This window comes from Schistocerca piceifrons, chromosome 3 (assembly GCF_021461385.2).
Source record: "Schistocerca piceifrons isolate TAMUIC-IGC-003096 chromosome 3, iqSchPice1.1, whole genome shotgun sequence".
In the NCBI taxonomy this organism is placed as follows: Eukaryota; Metazoa; Arthropoda; class Insecta; order Orthoptera; family Acrididae; genus Schistocerca; species Schistocerca piceifrons.
This window is the reverse complement of record NC_060140.1, coordinates 803,263,170-803,284,793: the sequence shown is the minus strand read 5'-3', so window position 1 is coordinate 803,284,793 and position 21,624 is coordinate 803,263,170. Positions and strand designations below refer to the sequence as shown.

The 21,624-nt window shown below is 37.9% G+C and overlaps 1 protein-coding gene across 1 annotated transcript in view; it reads right to left on the bottom strand.

Moving 5' to 3' along the window:
* The window catches only part of LOC124788872 (ATP-dependent DNA helicase 2 subunit 1), a 144,587-nt gene extending 129,732 nt beyond the window's left edge, over positions 1–14,855 (bottom strand). The window contains exon 1 of the mRNA XM_047256154.1: positions 14,623–14,855. Coding sequence (XP_047112110.1) covers positions 14,623–14,802 — 180 coding nt within the window. The 5' untranslated portion in view covers positions 14,803–14,855. The remainder of the gene's footprint in view (positions 1–14,622) is intronic.
* Positions 14,856–21,624: the final 6,769 nt, after the last annotated feature.

Sequence of the window (21,624 nt, the reverse complement as noted above, 5' to 3'; positions counted from 1 at the left end):
TACACAGAGATGGATTGCTTTTGTGTATATGTCAAGAGCTGCAAGATAAATGTTGGTTGTATGAGTGTGCAATGTGTCCTTGTGCTGAAATAATGACTGTTGAAGCATTACACCTTTAGGGCACTAACAATAACATAACCTATGCATTGTGGGGGGGGTGGAGGGGGGGGGGGGTGGAGGAGAGTTGACGAAGAAGATAGTAGAGCCAGAGAACTTCATTACAGGGATTAGGCATTGGGTCTTGAAAGGAATAGCTCACCATCATATCCAGGGGATTCAGAGTCAGGCCATAGCAGAACTAAAATCAGCCAAATCCCAGAATACTGACACGTGTTCTTCATTTTGACTTTGCTGAGAACTGGTTTGTAGCTTTGCAGAGCAAAATTGAAAGTTACCACTGGCACACATTAGAGGTATCAATATTCACATGTGTTGCTCACTTCCTTGGAATGTCACACTATTTTGCTATTGTCTGTGACGATCTCATTCATGACAGACCCAAGCATGCTATGCTGTCAGCATGATAATTGGTGACACATCATCCAGAGGCCATATATTTCCTAAACAAGTGTATGTGACTGATGGTGCAGCATCTCATTTTAGAAACCACTTTCAGCTTTGTGAACTTTGTCAACACTGTAGTACAGGAATTAAGACAAAAAATGGATAGTTTCAGCAACAGATCATGGAAAAAGTGCATATGATGGGGTAGGAGGTCTCTGTAAACATCTTGCAACAAGATTTAACCTCCAGTGTGAAGCTGTTGTTGCTATACTGGATTTGTAGACACCATATCAACATTAGTAACAAACATGCAACTCTTAATTCTAAATGAAAGTACATTAAGGAAATTCTGTTTAAAAGAGAGAGAGAAAAGTGGTCTGCTATGAAGCACGTGGTAGAAACTCAATGAAGTCACTACTGGATAGCATCCCAGGGTGGCAAATACACTGCAAGAATGGTTCTCCACGAAATGCACCCTGTTAGTGTGTGTGAAATGCAGAGACCGTAGTATTCATCAGAAGACTTTGTAGTGAACCACTTTATTTCTTGTGTGTACAAGGGTTGGAACTTTAATAGTGGCAACTATTTATTTACAGCTTGTAGAAAATATATATGTGTTTCAAAGTTTTACTGACCTTCAAAGTAGTCACCAGCATTGTGTATAACCCGTTGCCAGCAGTGTGGAAGTTGTAGGATACTCTTAGCAGTGCCAGTTGTGTTGACAGTTTGAGCGGCGAGGTCTATTGCATGACGAATCTGAAGCAGTTCTGAAGCGAATGCTGTGAAGTGTTTCCTTCAGTTTAGAAACTGAGTTGAACTCACGAGGGCTTAAGTCACGGGAGTGCAGTAGGTTGTATAGCATTTAGCAGCCCCATCAGTCAAACAAATCAGTTACAGCTTGAACTGTACGTGCTTGAGCATTGTCCTGCAAAATGATGGTCAGGTCCTGCAGAAAGTGTCATCACTTCTGTCTCTAAGCTGGTCGTAGGTTGTATTCCAAAAATGAACAGCATAGAGACAGAAGTGATGACATTTTCTGCAGGACCTGATCATCATTTTGCAGGACAGTGCTCAAGCACGTACAGTGCAAGCTGTTACTGATTTGTTTGACTGATGGGGCTGCTAAGTGCTATACCATCTACTGCACTCTCGTGACTTAAGCCCTCGTGAGTTCAACTCAATTTCTAAACTGAAGGAAACACTTCACAGCATTCACTTCAGAACTGCTTCAAATTCGTCAGGCAATAGACCGTGCCGCTCAAACTGTCAACACAACTGGCACTGCTAAGAGTATCCCGCGACTTCCACACATCACTGGCAATGGGTTATGCACAATTCCGGTGGCTACTTTGAAGGTCAGTAAAACTTTGAAACTCGTATCTATTTTGTACGAGCTGTAAATAAATAGCTGCCAATATTAAAGTTCCAACACTCATATGACAATCAGTGGTTGGTGGAATAGATATCAAGTGTCTCTCATGAGCTGCAAGATATAACTGTCTCCTTTATGACACCTCATGGTCCTGCTAATGCTTTCAAATAGCCTCATCAAAATTGTAGTTTCCATTTTCCAAGTACTGCTCTTGTTGGATCATCCTTGTCCATGTGTAAATTCAGCTTGGCTATACAAGTTCAATGAGAAGCAGATGGAAAAAAAAGAAATAAAAAATAAAATAAATTACTTTTTCCAACAGTGCACTGCTGATTGTTAATTCATGGAAAGTCATGAGGTGAGGTAAAATCATGACAGAAGACATTGAAATTTGTGAATAATATCATAAAAAGAAAAATGGGTATAAATATTTTATATCACATTTTTGTTATAAAATGCTAAGGAACAAAATTATGAATTGTTTTACCACTCACTTATAATGTTGTAATGTAATTATTTTGATGCAGAAATACCAGTTTTGCGTGACATTTACTTAAAATCAGAGATAAATTTAAATATGTAAGTGTTCATGATTTTTTGACCGTGAGAGTAGAGCTACGTCTACCTAAAAAATTTCTCACATTTTGTACAGACAAAATTTCTGATTGTTCATTCCCTAAGTACAATACACAACTAACGTACCATGGAATTTTAGGACATTTAGGTTGGATGTATTGGAGAAAATAATTTCTAAATAACCAAAAATTTCAGATTCTTTCACCTTTATGTACAAATATTTTGACAGTTTAAGAATTTCATGCATTAATTTCATAGCTGACAGTTAGCAGTCCTCCCACTTCATCATTTCTCAAGTCAGTTAACATCCTATGACTATACATATTTTCAAAATATAATTTTGAAATTCACAAAAGTTAAAAATTAGATAGGTATGTAACAAATCAGCAGTAAATCAAAATATTGTAGTTTCAGAGAGGTATCATGTGGAACTTCAACATAAATTTTTTTCTGCAAACTTTGAAATTCGATCTTGACCTGTATGATTTGAGATGAAATTCCCCAGGCAATCAAAATGTAACTATTTTACAAGGAAGTCATGTGCCAAGATCCATAATGCATGACAGTAACATCTTGTCATTCTCCTGAGTTCAACATCTCACATATCACTCATCATTGGGGGATGCATAATCAGTTTTTTCCAGGTGGACTAAGGGGAGGATATGAAGACATACATAAAATATAGTGGCATGTTTATGGTCCTGGAGTCAGTGCAAGGGCCACAGCAGCATCTTCATGGCTCAGGAGCCAGCAGCGGGTAGTATTGATGTGTGCAGCAATAAAGAAGAATATTACTTTTATAATATAAGTTATCTGCAGAAAACTGATTTCATATCAAAGAACATTGTTCAATAAAGACCAACTGAATGAAGCCATGAAGTTGTTAAGACAATGACTTCATATTCAGGAGGATGGAGTTTGCTCTGTCTGGTCATCCCGATTTAGGTTTTATCTAAATAATTTCAGGCAAATATTGGTAAGGCCACAGCTGACCAACTGTCCTGTCCCCACCCAAAAAAGCATACTTACAGTATTATGAAACAGATAGATTGCTACTCCTCATATAGCAGAAATGGTGAGTGGCAGACAAGCCAAACAAAAAAACTACTAAACACGTAAGCTTTCGGCCGGAAACTTACATGTTTAGTAGTCTTTTTGTTGTGCCTGTCTGCAGCTCAACATTTCCACTATATGGTGAGTAGCAATCTATCCTTTTCATAATATTGTCATTATTCCATCCTGGATTTTCCACTGTTTAAAATCATACATAGATATTCTGTGTGTATTTATATATATTTGCGTTGTTTATTTTCATTGTATTATGATGAGAAGTCCTACGGCACTGTAAGACAATGCATGGATCAATGGATGACTGAATAAACAAACGAACAAATAAATTAACAGAGAATTGGTGACCACAGATCATGACATCAAATCACTGATACTACAGATGTGAATAGATTGTCATATATAATGCTTGTCTTAGCAGATTTAGTTGTAAAATTTGCTGGGCTTACACATTTAAGAAGAACTGTAATGTGTGACTTCACGTTCATGTTCTTACTGATATAAACACCTACGAATTTAGAATATTCTACCTCATTAATTCGTTTACCACCACACATTGTTTCTAATGGTACGGTCAGGCATTGTGCAGCCCCAAACTTAACATATTGGTTTTATTTAAATTCAGAGACAGCCTGTTTGCAGAGAACCAGTTTATAATTTTCATGTAAATATTATTTAGATTTTCTGTGTTTGATTATAGTACCAGCATCCACAACAAAGAGATTTATTCATGTTTCTTGGATATATGATGGAAGATAACTGTATATATCACGAACAAGTGCAGATCCAGTATCGACCTGTTGTATCCAGAAGAATGCTGTTTCATTGTATATAATCCCTGTTTCATAACGCAACATTCTACATTCTTTTAGGTAGGATGCAAAACAGTTACAAGCAAGATCTCTGATAGGTCCATTCCATGTCACACCAACTTACCCTACCATTTTAGATTTTGCTAAAATTTGGTATACTCATAGTGGGTTTAAGAAAAATATCAAATTTCATTTTTTAAATCTCAAACCATTTTTGATCTATTGCTATGTGAAATTTTCAAAAACTGGCCAAAAAAGCATAAATGGACTTCTTTAAAAATCGCTCCAGGTGCTGTCCTAACTGATCTGGACAATTGGAAAAGAAGTCATTCTGCAGTATTTTTTATACTCCTTCCAGTGATATACAACACAACATAGGTTCTAATTAAGATTTTTTTCAAAATACAACAGGCAACTTTGATTCAATTTTTTTCCAGGAAGTACACAAGTTAAAATTTTCAAAATATTTCCATAAATATTTAGTACTGTTATAAGTCACGTGGTAAAATATAAAAATGGGATGATGGTGGGTTCATCATTAAACAAAATTATTTCTGACTCTTGTTTTTCACTAATAGCTATATTTTGACTAAATCTACCTTTAACGAATAAGAATTTAATTTAAATATACAGAACGGTACCTAAAAAATTAAAAATATCAAAATATCATCATCTTAAAACAAAGCTTATCACCATATTCTATAATTAAATTGAGTTGATTGCTTACTTTAATTTTATAAAATTCAGACTAATAGCCTACTAACTGGTAAAACAAATATATTGAACAATGGACCAGTAACTACAAACCTAAATACGGTATGAAAAACGTGTAAGTATTTATATGCCGGTAATACTTCTGGTGCACAAGGCTTCGGCCAGAACTATTAAATACACAAAAATTAAAGACATGACACTTGTTTTTGAATAACAGATATCTATATATAGCTACATGTAAGACAATATGTACTAACATTAATTTTTAAACAACTATCAATAAGAAACTTTATGGCGGAACATCCACAACTGACACCCAAAGGGCATCCACAAGTGTAAGACAGGAGAATGATGCAGCTAGTCCACATGGATAAAGAAAAGTTATTTTCACTTCACCAAGTTCTTAATTTTTTTCTAAAATGTACCAAGCCACTAGTTTCTGTCATACACTGTGGTGACATAACCTGCTATTTCTTGTAACTTCAATTTATCCAGTGATGTAGTCACCGCTGTCTCCCTACCCTGCACATCGTGTAAAAAGTGTTTCACTAATAGTTTTGATGTAGTGTTGGGGATGAATGCATGAAATTGCTGTGCTCTTTTGATTGCCCATGATTCTTCAGCCTGACTTTTTAAGAACATTTCTGAAGCAGCGTAATCTTCTTGAGTGCAACAGGCAAAATTTATTTTTGGTATGTTATCTACTGCCCATTCAAATAGATCTCCAGAGGTTTGGATCTGGTTGTGACACGGCCTTTGCAAACTTGCACAAACTGCCAATCTCTTAAAGGAATCCCCTACTCAATAGCAAGTCCATTTTCTATGTGCTGTTGTTGAAAAGTGCCACTTGACTTTTATTTTGAAGTCTTTCCTTATGAAAGCAAAGGTCCAGAAAGTTTTTCTTAGATTTGTATTGAGCAGAAAACTGTCTGAAAAACAGTAAATCTTTTTTGGGAAGCTTTCTTTTGAAATGTGTAAACAGAAGCTGTATTGTGCTCTAGGCAATCGGAGGAGGACTTTAGTGATTAATGCCCCGCCGACAACAAGGTCATCAGAGACAGAGCACAAGCTCGGATTAGAGAAGAATGGGGAAGGAAATAGGGCCCGTCCTTCCAAAGGAACTATCCTGGCATTTGCCTGAAGCGATTTATGGAAATCACAGAAAACCTAACCAGGATGGCCGAAATCGGGTTTGAACCATCACGCTCTTGAATGCGATCTAGACAATCAGAAACAATGACAAAGCTCACATGCCCAATTTTGCCTCCCTGTTTGTAATAGATAACAAAAAGATGTATAGTAATCTGTTGGATTGTCCAGTGATAACTCTGAGCTTCATGCTGTAGAACTACACTATAATTTTCTGAAAAATCACATATAACAACAAATTCTGAGGCACTGAGATTTTCTTTTGTGGAGTTAAGGAATGCTCTTTGTTGTTTGGCAAAGAACTCATTCGATTACTACAGAATAAATTTATAAATTCTTCAGAACTTATTTGTACGATTTCCAGATTACAGTAGTCATCTGACTCCCACTGGTGGAAATGAACTTGTCCAATAAAGTTTTTATCAAGAGTGTTTTGTAAAAATTACGTATTACAGTTTCTCCTGGGCAATATTCGCTTTTTCCCATTTTGCAATCGACTAATTACAGGTTGCAAAGCATTTTTTAGCACAAGTAATTGTTTAAGTTGCCATTTGTTACTGTCTTCAGTTTAGTGTTTCCTATCATAAATTTTATGCTTTGGTGAGCTGTGCATATACAAACAGAGTGCGTGCCACTATGTACAGCTAATACATAATGTTTTAGTGTAAAAACAGCAAATTTAGAGGAACCTATTTTTATGTTAGGAAATTCGTGTTTGAAACATTTGTAAGCTTCTTTAAGGTTACCCAAAATAAGTCTTTTTCATATTTTTGTTTTATTTCCATTTTGTTCTGTAACAGTTGGGCAATCTTGAATACCTGGCACTGCTCAGCACTTCATTGTTTTCACAAAATGAATGTACAATTTTGACAGTTTCTACTGGTAAATATTTCCCTGGTTTTTCGTTTTGACCTTCCACAGAGTCTTTTTCTTTCAAAATTTTTTTGAACTGTCGAATAATGTAGTTAGGAGCACTAAATTTGCTCATTATGTTCCTGATACTCCACTTTTCTGGTAAATTTCTAATACTCATTAGAGATTTTGTCCTACTTGTAGAATTAAATAAGTTAGTTCTGAGAATTTGGAACAGATGTGTCAAGATTGATATCATTATCAGACAATGAATTTTCACCAGCAACAGAAAGTTTATGTTCACTGATGAGGAGTTTTTTTTCCATTTTTAATTTAACATAGTGTTTAGATATTATTTTTATCTTATCAAATGGGGACTCACATAGTTCTTGAAGTAATGTGTTAAGTGTTGAAACAAACACTGAAGTCGTAGTGAAGTCTGGGTCTTTCACTGCGATGATTACCTTCGATGCAGAAGAATCTTCATCTTCGGCATTTTGATCACTGATTAGCTCTGTATTTATCAACATCGTTACCTCTTTTCTTCATTCATCACAAATCATGGATTCTTTAGGTATTTGTGGCAATAAGTCTGGCATCCAAGCTGTGACAAATCTTAGCTTTTTTCTGTCTCTAATACAATTATTTGATTTCGACACTGCACTTGTTACTATGTTCCATATTGATACAAAAAACACTCCTTCAGTTTACAATTTCACTTGTAACTGCACTATTAAAAAATACCAAGTTCCACTAAAATATGTTAGATAAAAATTTTTCAACATAGAGGTAATAACCGCTTTACACTAACACCATGGTGCATTACAATGACTTAGGAACACTAATATAGAAAGTTTAATTATCCTCCTCAGACAGAAACAATACAGAATACACCCTCTCCACAAAGGCTTTAGTCACTGAATGATTGTACAGACAGCAAGCGCATGGCTGCAGGCAGACTGTGCTTATTTCAACTTGTTCACGGTGAGCATGCATGAACAAGAACCAATTTGTTCAGCCTGGCATACTATGGCTTAATTGTATGAAATGAAATGTACAGTCTGATTAATCTGTTTGGACCAGAACTATTGCATTAATACTTACACAATTTTCATACCTGCTTTAATTCATAGTTACAGGTATCATGTCTAATATTTTTGTTTTACCAATTAATAGGCTGTCAGTTTAAACTGTATAAAATTAAAGTAAGCAATCAACTTAATTTAATTATACAATATGCTGACTGGTTTTGTTTCAAGAAGATGATTTTTAGTTATTTTTCCACATATTTTAATCAAATTCCCATTTGTTAAAGGTAGGCTTATCAAAATGGGACTATTACTGAAAAATAGGAGTTAGGAATATTTCTTTTTTTTAATCATTGGACACTTCATCATCCTATATCTATATTTTGCGATGTGATTTACAACATTACTAAGTATTTATGGAAATTTTAAATTACACACTTTTCAGAAAAAAATTAAATCAAGATTTCAATTTGTATTTTGAAAAGTCTTAATTAGAGCCTATGTCATGTTGCAAATTACTGGAAGGATCATAAAATGTGCAGCTAAATGACCCACCTTCCCCAGCTGTCAAAATTTCTCTGCCAATTAGGCCAGCTCCTAGAGCAATTAAAAAAAATCATGCTTTTTGGCCAGTTTTGGAAAATATTTCAGAAATAGTTTGAGATAAAAATTGTAATTTGGTATTTGTCTTAGTCTCAGCACCCACTATGAGTATACCAAATTTTAGCAAAATCTAACATGGTGATGTAAAATTTTAATTTACAGGATGTTGATTTGGTTTGGAATGGCTCAGTACCATAATATTTGAACTGGTAGAAGTTTATGTAAATAACAAAAATGCTTTCTTAGAAGTATGAGATGAAAACCTCAAAAAATGGTACAACAGGTGGAGTACTGAGTTTTGTCAATCTGTCAGTTTTTCTTCGTAACACACACACACACACACACACACACACACACACACACACACACACACACACAAAGTAATCTACTAGTAATTAATGCAATTATCTCTTTGAGAAGACTAGTGTTGACTATAATTTGTTGTTTCTACACTTTACAGAAGAAGCCAGCAGTGGTTGCTTTTACCTGTTAAGCTATTACTTGATTCTTTACACATCCCTGAAAGATCTCCTTCATTATGATACTTACATTAACACAATGCGTGAATGAATAAATGGGGTTGGGGAAGAGAGGGGAGGGAATAATGGTACCATTCCCTTGCCAATGAGTTGAAGTGTTAATAATATATAAAACATTTGGCTCCTCAAACTACATGCCCATCCAATTAAAAAATTGGTTACGGAAAAGAGTACTCTGAGCATTCCAAATGCTAAATGTAAAAAGGCATAAATCCAAGAACAGCCAAGTTAGTGATACAGGCCTGTAGTATAGCAATTTATTCAGCAAGGCAACTATTTTACAATGACAGAGAATTTTCCAGCTTAACATATAGAAAAAAACAGTCATATGAGCAGGCACATACATGTACACATGTGTAAACAAAGATGGGATAAAGTGGATGGTTGTAAAATCGTTGAAGAAATCATTCCAGCATTTGTCTGAAACGATTCACAAAACCCATGAGAAATTTAAATAAGGATGACCAAACAGAGCACAAACTTTTATCCTCCCAAATCGGAGGCCAGTGCCTTAACAAATGTACTATTTCGTTTGATTTTTACCTGTGTACAATACACAATGAAATGAATTTGGTTGATAACATGAAAAATAGTTTTAAAAAAGCAGAATAACAACAATGGAGAACGACTATTTCTCAACCATAAATTCAGACCACTGCCCTGTTCAAAAATGATGTGATTACACTGTTGCATGAAAGCTAGTACATGGGGCTTCGTGACATACCTTTGTGCTGTCAGAATTTGCACAATCATTACCAGTTGTGGCATGAAGTCATACCTGATGGCTTCCCACACCATGATGCCAGGAGTAACACTGCGGTGCCTCTCCAGATTAATGGAAGAATGGAACCTCTCCCCAGGTCACCGCCATACTTGTCAACAACGGTCATTCAGGACAGTGTAGGACTGTAATTCATCACTGAACACAATGTGATCTATTCACCAGCAGTCAATGCTTCCCTATCAAGGCGCCACTCCAAATGCAGTTGTTCGTATCACGTTAATGGCAGACTGAGAATGGGGCAGTAATTCCCTAGTCTAACTACTTCTGATCTGCAATAAGTGATGGGGGATGATACTAGATGTTGCAAACAGTAAACCGACAATACTTGACAACAAGTATGCCTGCCCTCAAGTTCCCACAAATCTGGTTATTGCACAATTCAATCAGACAGCCAAATGGAGATCCACAATGAAGCTGCTTTCAAACTCCTTCAGGTGCTGATAACGCTGTCTCACGGCATACATGACATCTCCATGTCCTTCACGGCAACCACACAACATCTGACACTGCTCACGTCCCTTATATACTCAACCAGGCTTGGTAACAACACTAAACATGAACGATATTAATACACTATCCACATCCAACAATTTACTCTGGGTGTGTCACGTTTTTTGGTCACGCAGAGTGACTGAGTGTGTTTAAGGATATTGAGGTTTAGCAAAATCTATGGGTTTAAGTAAAATCAGACAAATGTTACAGTGCTATTGTGTTATCCCATATTAAATTTAAGTCTGAACCAAGACATCAGAACTTTTGAAGTCATGAAGATCATTGTCTCTCATACTTGAGATCTATGCATCAAAAGAATAAGTAATTTTGTGTTTCTTATTTACCTCATAAGCACTTACAATAAACAAAGGTAATAAATATTTTTGACACTGTGAGGTCCATGCCTCAAAACAGAGTGAGATGGCGCAATGGTAACAAACTCAGGAGATTTGCAGTTAAAATCACTGACAAGCTACTGAAACGTAGCCTCTCTCTATTACCCTGCAGGTAGCCTAAGACAAATGCCTGACTTATTCCTTTGAAAGGGTGTGGCCAATTTCTTTCCTCAGTTCGAGCATATGCTCCAAGGCTGATGGCCACGTCACTACTGGGTTGTTAAACAGTAATCTTCCTTCTAAACCTTTGCTGGATTTTATATGCAGTGGCCCAGCTTTGATTCTAGCGTCTGAGACCAGTTTAAGATTATGCAGCAAAGTTAGATTTTTTTGTATAAACACTGAATCTGCCAATACTACCTGCTTGCTCTGACTGACAATGTCGGCAAAACGCTAGAGACAAACCACTACTTAACTCCATTTTCAGAACTAAGACTGCTGATTAAGTGATGTGTTCAACACTACTTCACCAACTGACAACCACACTGTCACCTTCCAAATCTACACTCTTGCTCATAAATTACGGATAATGCTGATACATGGTGAAACAACGCTCTGGTGGGTAGTTTGCGGGTTTAAATCACCTCGGGGTATGACCATGCGGTGCATTTGACCTGCGGTCGTCGCACAGTGGCGCTGGCAGCAGTCCACATACGCAGAGGTGTGTTGGTGCATGTCAGAATACAGTGCAGCGAGTAAGTGTGCAGTCGTTTTCAGATGTGCTAAGGGTGACTGTGTGTTGAAAATGGCTCAAAGAACACATACTGATGACGTTATGAGGGATAGAAGATTAGGGCGACTGGAGGCTGGTCAAACACAGCAGGTCGTAGCACGGGCCCTCCGTGTGCCACGAAGTGTGATCTCAAGATTATGGCAATGATTCCAGCAGACAGGAAACGTGTCCAGGCACTACAGTATGGGACGTCCACAGTGTACAACACCACAAGAAGACCGAAATGTCACCATCAGTGCCCGCATACAGCCAAGGAGTACTGGAGGTAGTGTTGCTCGGGACCTTACCACAGCCACTGGAACAGTTGTCTCTAAACACACAGTCTACAGACGACTGAACAGACATGGTTTATTTGCTTGGAGACCCGCAAGGTGCATTCCACTGACCCCTGGTCACAGGAGAGCCTGTAAAGCCTGGTGTCAAGAACATAGTACATGGTCATTGGAACAGTGGTCCCAGGTTATGTTCACGGACAAGTCTAGGTATAGTCTGAACAGTGATTCTCGCCGGGTTTTCATCTGGCGTGAACCAGGAACCAGATACCAACCCCTTAATGTCCTTGAATGGGACCTGCATAGAGGTCGTGGTTTGATGGTGTGGGGTGGTATTATGATTGGTGCACATATACCCCTGCATGTCTTTGACAGAGGAACTGTAACAGGTCACGTGTGTCGGGACGTCATTTTGCACCAGTGCAGGGGTGCAGTGGGTCCCACCTTCCTCTTGATGGATGATAATGCACAGCCCCACCGAGCTGCCATTGTAGAGGAGTACCTTGAAACAGAAGATATCACGCGAATGGAGTGGCCTGCTTGTTCTCCAGACCTAAATCCCACCGAGAACGTCTAGGATGCTCTCTGTCGACGTATCACTGCACATCTTCAAACCCCGAAGACACTTCAGGAGCTCCGACAAGCACTGGTGCAAGAATGGGAGGCTATACCCCAGCAGCTGCTCGACCACCTGATCCAGGGTATGCCAACCCATTGTGTGGCCTGTGTAAATGTGCATGGTGATCACATCCCACATCGATGTCGGGCTACATGCACAGGAAACAGTGGCGTTTTGTAGCACATGTGTTTTGGGATGGTTTTCTCAATTTATCACCAATACTGTGGGCTTACAAATCTGTGTATTGTGTGTTCTCTATGTGCCTATGCTATTAGTGCCAGTTTTGTGTAGTGCCACATTGTATGGCACCACATTCTGCAATTATCCATAACTTATGAGCATGAGTGTAGATATCGAGGTACACTACAGTTCAGCGCATCACGACTAAAAAGCCTCAATAAACAAAAAGACAAAATGTCTAAGGTTTTGTATCCAACAGAGAGTTGAAAAGGGAAATGTTTCTATTAGCAGTACTTTCTTACTGCACGATTATATTTTGCAAGGGTCATTGGAGGCGTCCGATCCCACCCGTCAGCTTTGACCCGTGACGTAAGGGTGATGTCATGATGGCGCGGAGTTTAGTTTATGAGTGTGTTGTGTTTGTAGATGTCGTTTTGTTGCAGTTGCTGGTGTCTTTTGGTGCTGTGTGTACAGTCCGCGTGTTATGTGGTGTATTGGGGTCATTTGGGTGTCAGTGCTTGAAATGTGCATTTATCGGTCGTGACTGTTGCAGAAGAACGGAAATTAGTTTCAGTGAGTTAAGAATTAAGTTTCCATTGTGTTTACGTTATTGCGCTGTCGTTTGATGTTATTGGTTTGCTGTTTGTCACGCGGTAAGTCGTTTAATTAAATTTATGGTTTCTTTTGTTAGTTATGAATGTGACTGCTAAGTTTAATAGTGCGTATCTGCAGGCTGAAATGGGGGACGACATGTTGTCCATCATTACGTTTCTGCAACTTTTTGGGCTTGTGACGGAGATAGTGAAACGCGGCGTATCCAAGCAGAATGTGCGAGTTGGGGGTTAGCGTGTAGCGCTGGAACTTTTTTATGGTAAGTAGTCGTTTTTTTTTGTCTATTGTTCACACGTTATGATGGTTGGTGCGGTTCGTGTGTGTTGTTCGGTTGGTGTTATTTACTGCATGTGTTGTTGGTTGATGTTTTGGTATCGGCACTTGTGGTTGATTTATGTATCTTAGGGGAAGTACTCAATTTAAGTTTTTTGTATCTGAGCTGTATAGGTCATGAGAAGTGACCGATTCCAATTTGACGTAACTGTGTTTTTTTGGTATCGTGAGTTGCTGCTGACCTATATAGGTCAAGGGAACTGTCCTATTCCAATTGTTGTTGTTCTACGTGTTGGTTTTGTGGTATAGATAGTTGCGGTGTGAATATGATTTGTGGAGTAGCTGGTTCTTATTTTGATGTATCGACAATCGTGGTTGAGCTCTATAAGTGAAGGGAAGTGACTGATTCCTGTCGATATTGGAAGTGTAGCGGAATTTTGTGGTGTTTTTAGGTCGTCGTTTTTGTGGTTTGGGGTCGTGGTGCATGTCTGTATGTGTTTATATTTCGTTTGTCCCTACCCCAAACCCCCCAATTTCCCGCCTTGGTCCCGTTAGTTTGATTATATTTTTGGAGAGAGCTATGATTGTTGGTTTTGTATGTATTTTCGTGTTTGTGTCGATTATGTAATGACGTCACAGGAGCCATATTGGAGGCGTTGAGAATGGTCGTTGCGTCATATTGGTAATGTCATGGGTCGAAGCAGACGGGTGGAATCAGACGCTTCTGTAATCCCAGTTTCCAAATATTTATTAATCTATTTGCACGTCTAAAGTTTTCTTATTCTGCGCGAGTGTGGTCTCCACAAACAAATAATTGTTATGTCAAATGGCGATACAGAAGCAAAATCGGCGAACAAATTGACGCAAATCAATCTGTATACAGTATATTGATATTTCAGATTCAATCAAAATAAATGTTTGTTTGAAGAAATAAATATGTTATGCATCTACTGCATAAATTTAAGTATTGTAAATCAAACCTCTGGAACAGACCCAAATGACATCACCTATTTCACTTGCTAAACAAAGGAATAGATAAGTGTACCTGTAAGCAGATCGTGAGCAGTTTCTCACCGTTCAGTTCACTGACATTATATTGACATTTTTCGTACATGACGTCCGTGCAATCTATCACAAAAATAGTGCCATCAGTGCCTCCATAATGTACTGCAGAAGCATTGTCCAGCTTATCATCTACCTCCTCCAACAACGCAGTTATATCCATTTTGTGTTTTGATACCTTGCACCAAAACAAAAACACGGGCGTCTTATCGCTGAGCAAAGATCATGCGTTATGTATCAAAGACATACTCCCCTAAACCACTACGCCAGTAAGTTAATCTATTGGCTAAACCTAAGGGGATCTGCACTATTGGAAATAGTAGTTTGACAGAGCTTCGGTGTATCATAGCAACCAGTACACCATTTGTATTATTGTTAATGTTTTCAATTGGCAAAGCGATTTTACAACGTTAAGATGTCGAACAGCCAGAAGAAAGCGCGCGGCGAAATTTTATTAGCTGCAACAGCACAAAACAACGGAAACGGGGAAATTGGTCAGAAAATAGCTGAAAAACAGGAGCCAATTGTCACATGCGAAATTACTGACTGAAATCAGAATCACGTTCCCGAAAGATTTCATAAACTATTTTCGGATCAGTGTTGCATCATACGACAAATTATTAGTGTCGATAAGTTAAAAAAGAACAGCGTATAACTTACGTTAATGAGGGGTCAGTCAGTTTCGCCGAGAGATTAGGAGCAACTCTGAGATATCTGATGACAGGCAGGTCATTCGCATACTTGATGCTTTGTTCTGTTATCAACAAACACAATTAGTAAAATTGTATAGAATCTGTGAAGTAATTATATCTACTTGGTAAGACGAGCGCTTATTTCCTTGACCTACAATGCATTCTATTCCAATCATAAGTCTTGGCAGTGCACTCAACCATTGGGAACGAAGTTACCACCAATCAATGAAAATGTTCGACTCGAATCGAGTGGAAATTAACTTCTGACGTTGATTTGTGTGTTAGCAAATGCATGGAGGAGCTCTTGGAAAGCAAGGATATTCGGCGAATGGACTGTCCTGCCTGTTCCCCCAGCTTAAATTCCCATCGAGCATGATGGGGAGAAGTTTTGCAGCATGGCCACGTACAAAACGACCACCCAGTTGCTTTCAACGTCACTGGTGTAGAAATGGAAACAACCTACCACAAGTATTCCTTAGTAAACTTGTGACCAACGTGGGAGCATGTTGCAGAGCATGTATGGCCATCCATAGTTATCATACATCCTATTAAGAGCCATCTTCTACCTTGTGTAATGTCCAGGAAACCGTTATAAAACACAGTGACTTCATGGTAAGTATTGTTTTTGAATGAAAGCATCAGTTCTGTTTTTGACTTATATATTTCTTTTGTTACCCTCTGTCCTGTAGTCAAGTACTTATTTCTTTGTATGGTTTGATCAAGCTGTGGTACTTAATCTATGTTACTAGACAGTGACACACCACCCATAAATTATTTTTGTCATTATGTTTTTCACACCAGTGCAGGCTGAACGTATGGGCCTGTGAACACTTGCCCAACCCTGGTGTTGTTTACTGTGGCATGAAACTAATATGTATTGTACAATATGTTGCATGTGCAACATGACCACTATCACAAGATCCTGAAGAGTACACAGAGTCATGTTCCTATTGCCATCTCCATGCTGTCAACAACTTGTTGCTGTTACTGACCCACAGCTTTTATCAGCCTGCGATAACTGTCAACCTACTGTAGTTGTCAACCTGAAGATGTCCTCAAGACAATGTATTGCACTGAAAATCAGGTGCAAGAGAGATATCAGACATAGTTCTATTGTTGGGCTTTTTACAGGGGACGTTTTTGTGGCAACATGTGGGTGAATACCAGAGTGAAGCAGTGTAAAGCTTTGTCCCTCTCACTCCAACAAAAGAACTTCCTAGCATTCTCCAAGAAAAAAAACTTGTATCAAAATTTATATTCATTCAAAGTTTGCAGTATACCTATGTGAATTGTATAATCCAAAAAAATGTTGCTCAAATGCTATTTGAAACACATTTACCAAGCCACTCCAGTATGAAGACTTAAGTTAATTAATACTATGAAATAGTAATGTATCTTTTTTTCTTAAAAAAAAGAAACAATGACTGGACATTATTTTATGTTGGAATTGCTCTCTGCATCAAATGATAGACAGTTAGACTTTTTAGAAACATCGATAATGTTCAAACTACCATGTTTCAGTAATGCAGTTGGTAGAAGAAAGGCAGTGTCTCATGTAGAAAGAAAATTATAATCATATATATGAAAAATTGAAATGAAAAAATGTTGATACTTTTGGACAGTTTATGATTCATCAGTCTTCTAGTTAAATTGTATATTGTAATGTAATTGTTGTATGTACGATTTTTGGCACAATAAGTCTCATAAAGAGTGTGAAAATCAATTATTGTTTGATTAAGAAGCTTTCAAGCAGGTGGTCAACTGTTTTATTTGTGTTAAATAAACATTATGCATCTCCTTACTTCATTCAGATATAGAGGAACAATCATCCTACAGGTAAAAATCAAAAGTGTTGCGTTGCTGAGAGTTGGTTTCAGAGTTTGGGGAATAATGTTCCACTGATAAATTGTATCTAATTAAAACATTTTGCAACAAAGAATTATTAATAGTAATAGTGAATGGTGCACCTCAGTTTTCATGTGCTTGCAGTATATTGAAATATACCTAATAATGCCATCAAGTCCAAATACAGCATTAGTGATGCCTTAAGACTGTTGCTAAAAACATTATGTTTCACTATAGAAAGCTGAACACAAACACTGGTAAAACCTAACTACTATTCTTACTGGTGTAGTCTAATACGCTTTAAATATTCCCATAGTAAGAAGTTAGAGATGAGTAAGGAAAATGCATGTGAGGAACTGGACATCTGCTTCTATTTAGTTACCAATTGAAAGCAATGCAGTATTTGAATTTGGGGCTGTGACTGAACAAACATCTTGCATGGAGTATCTACAAGTATGGTTACATAGTCATTTAGGATGGGGGAAAAAAGAACTATTTAATAAAAGGATGAGTAAATGTTGTTGCTACACAAAAGTATGTTACCATTTGACAAACTATCTACTAAAAACATTGTGTCTAGAAAGGACTGTAACTACAGACAGTGATTATATGTTCCACTGTGGAACTGTGTGGTAGGTGAATGAGGCTATCTACTTGCATAGAAACATTTTGATATGCAATAAAATTTGGTCATCTCAGTCTTTCTGGTGTTAATAATATGGAAAAATCATGTTACTTTGAAATTGTGTAGTGTGCATCATTTGCACAATTCCTATAAATCAGTTTATGGCTGGTCTCCAAGATTTTGAGTCCAAGGGTTTAACAGATAATGCAGGCAGGCACTGCCATAAGTGTAATCATACCTCTGGAGCACTTGGGGGCATTTCAGTCAACTTCATTCATATATCGCACCCTATCTGGAAAAACAATCAGAGGGAGTAAGACACCCTTAGGGACGCAGGTGTGAAGGGAGCAATATGTAACCACAACTCTGAAATATCCAAAGAAATTTCTACCGTGTTTTGCAGATAAGAATATACTGCTGGGATAGGATGAGTACATCTCTGTACAATCTTGCTGAAGAAATTGGATATGCAAGAGATTTTCCCATGTCTCCCATGTCTCATTTCCCTGGAAAAATCATTTGCATTACTCACTCTCTCTCTCTCTCTCTCTTGTGGTATTTGAACATTAAAAGGCTAAAAAGATGAAAAATACATGACATTGTTTTAGTGGTGGGGGGAGAGCGAAAGCGGGGAGTGCAGAGATAGACAGACAGAAAGAGAGACAGAGAGAGAATCTTAAACACCAAGTAATCGCTTAGTTGTAATGTACACCATTAAATTTAGTTTTATTTCTGTTGTGCACATGCTGACACCAAGTATTATATCAACATGCCATTACTCAGTCCTCTACATAGAGCGAAACAACTTCTTGATTGCTAGCAACCTCTTGGTTTTACAACAAATGCTGTATAAATAATTTCTCTAGTGCGCTACATAATAACTGAATTGTGTCCCTTTGTTCACCTGTTACACTTCTGTAGCTTTCTTATAGCAGGCTCACTCCTGAGAACAGAACGCTTACTATTTTCATACTTTGAACCTCTTGAGGCACATTCTGCATTCTCATGTGGAGGCTTCTTCTACATGTTCGTGTAGAACGATCTTGTCCGCCTCGGTAGCTGAATGGTCAGCGCGACCATATGCCACGCAGAGGGGCCCGCATTCGATTACCGGCTGGGTTGGAGATTTCTCTCCGCTCAGGGACTGGGTGTTGTGTTGTCCTCATCATCTTCTCATCCTCATCGACACGCAAGTCACCGAAGTGGCGTCAACTCAAAAGATTTGTACCAGCCCATTGGTCTACCAGACAGGAGACCCTAGCCAATAAAATGAGAACATCTATACAATAATTGTGGGTAGTTCCACTTATTTGGCAATCCACACAATTTCAGATTTATTTTGTGAGCAATTGCATATAAAGCGTCTCTAATTGCTGAATAGGCTAACAAGCATAATAATTAAAGCTATATTTTTTCAAGATTTTTTATCGTAAGACAGTTTTCTGAAACTCGATATAATTCTGACACATCAGCACATTCAGATTATTCACTGCTAGTGCCAGGAAGTTGTTTCTGAAAGTATTTGTATGGAGTGTAGCCATGTATGGAAGTGAAACGTGGACGATAAATAGTTTAGACAAGAAAAGAATAGAAGCTTTCGAAATGCGGTGCTACAGAAGAATGCTGAAGATTAGATGGGTAGATCACATAACTAATGAGGAGGTATTGAATAGAGTTGGGGAGAAGAGGAACTTGTGGCACAACTTGACTAGAAGAAGGGATCGGTTGGTAGGAAATGTTGAGACATCGAGGGATCACCAATTTAGTATTGGAGGGTAGCATGGAGGGTAAAAATCGTAGAGGAAGACCAAGAGATGAATACACAAAGCAGATTCAGAAGGATGTAGGCTGCAGTAGGTACTGGGAGATGAAGAAGCTTGAACCGGATAGGGTAGCATGGAGAGCTGCATCAAACCAGTCTCAGGACTGAAGACCATAACAACAACAACAACAACAACAGTATTTTTCATGTACAGTACCTGCATTACTCATCAGTCTGCTATTTGCATCAGATAGGATTTTACTTAGCCTATACTGCTACAAAATTTGAACAGTACACTTATCTGTAATTGTTTTCAGTTGTAAGGAAAATCTTGAAAACCCATCTCAGATATTTGTGAGGTGAAGTGTACAATAATTTCTATCCAAAAATTTACAACATAAGTGCTTTTTCTTATGGCAGGTAATATCTGAGAATCTGAAGACCGAATTCTCTGCCAACGATGCTTAGAGCAAATCATGATGTCAGGTATATGTGACAGATCATTACAATATTTCTTTTGCAATTACAGCTACATAATGATGACAGATGTTGCTTGCATAAACTGCCACCAGTTGATGTTCCCACAACACAGATATATTGCAACATATGAACTATAAGCAAAACCCTACGATGCAATCTATAAAAACCTTCATTTACGTAGCAGGGTACCTTCAGAAAAACAACATGACCATACTAAACATCAAATATGGCATGTGCTCATTCTTAATGGTCTAAAACAAGTAATGGTAGCCTACGCTTGGATGAGATCTTGCAGCTGCATACACCTACTGACACATATGAGTCTTCATCAGGTTTGATTCCATACGGAATTTTGTCCTACTTATGAATATGCAATCTGTGTCTCCTCTATCTGCACTTTCTGCCAATACATTCTTATTCTTCCATTCACATGTGATGGTTGTTAGTTCTTAGTCAGTTACCTTAATGTGCAAACAATTAGAAATTACAAGAAATTGACAGCACAAACAAAAATTGAAGACAAACAATTACTCATTTGTAGATAGCTGATGCATGGTGTACAGATACACATAAAAATATCTGATGTCTCAAATTTTTAGCTATACATATTTTTGTAGCATGTTGGTTGTAGATGAGATTACACATACACACCTAGACTGAAACATGAGGCTATCTATTTTGTGTGCCAAAAGCAGGAACAGGGTCAGAGGTTGCAAGAAGGCAGCACAGAGGCATTGACTGAAGTTGTCTGTGCCCCATGTATCGTAAAGTTAATTTCTCTTTTTCATTCCTCACATTAAAGCTCAAAGTAGGTGATTGAGGGTGTAATCGATAAAAGACCATAACCAACACACTTCAGAAGATTCAGGCTGTTCTAAAGAAGATAACATGACACAGCAAAAACGAAGTTATCTGAAGCAGAGTGGTACAGACTGTGGACAGTGATCATAGGTCTACTGATCATACTTTGTGACATATAGTTAATATAGTCGCTGCTTAGTGACTGCTGTCTTCACTTAGTTGCAACTGCAGGAGTGGGTTGGGCCTAAAGCAGCAAAAATCACTGGTCTAAACTCTGACACTCTACAACTGTTACTTTTTACAGACACATCTTGACTTGCACACTGTAGCCAATGCCATGCAGCAAAGCAAGCTGGGACACAATCCAATTTTGTTTTGTTATTTGCCTCCTTGAATGTTCCTTTTTTCTGCTTTCTTCATGAGCCATAAGAGAAAGCTGTCATTTTATAATTCAGAGTATAAGAGCAGGACCAGTTTTGCTAAATCACACTAGTCAGAATAATTTCCTAATTAATTCGAACCATTCAAGCAACTAGTTTTGCTACAGCGCCTTTCAGTTAACTAACAGTAATTATTTCCTGTTCCAGTCATATTGTTGACATGTAAACAGATGTAATCACTATTTTACTGATAAAGTTAGAAGAATAGCCCATAGAGATCCCTAAAGTATTACAAAACATGGTAGAAACATCAGGACTTCATTAGTTTCTGGGTAATTAAGCCTTTTATGTATGGTATTATTTATCTAGCTATTTTTGCAGTTTTCGTCATCATGAAGAC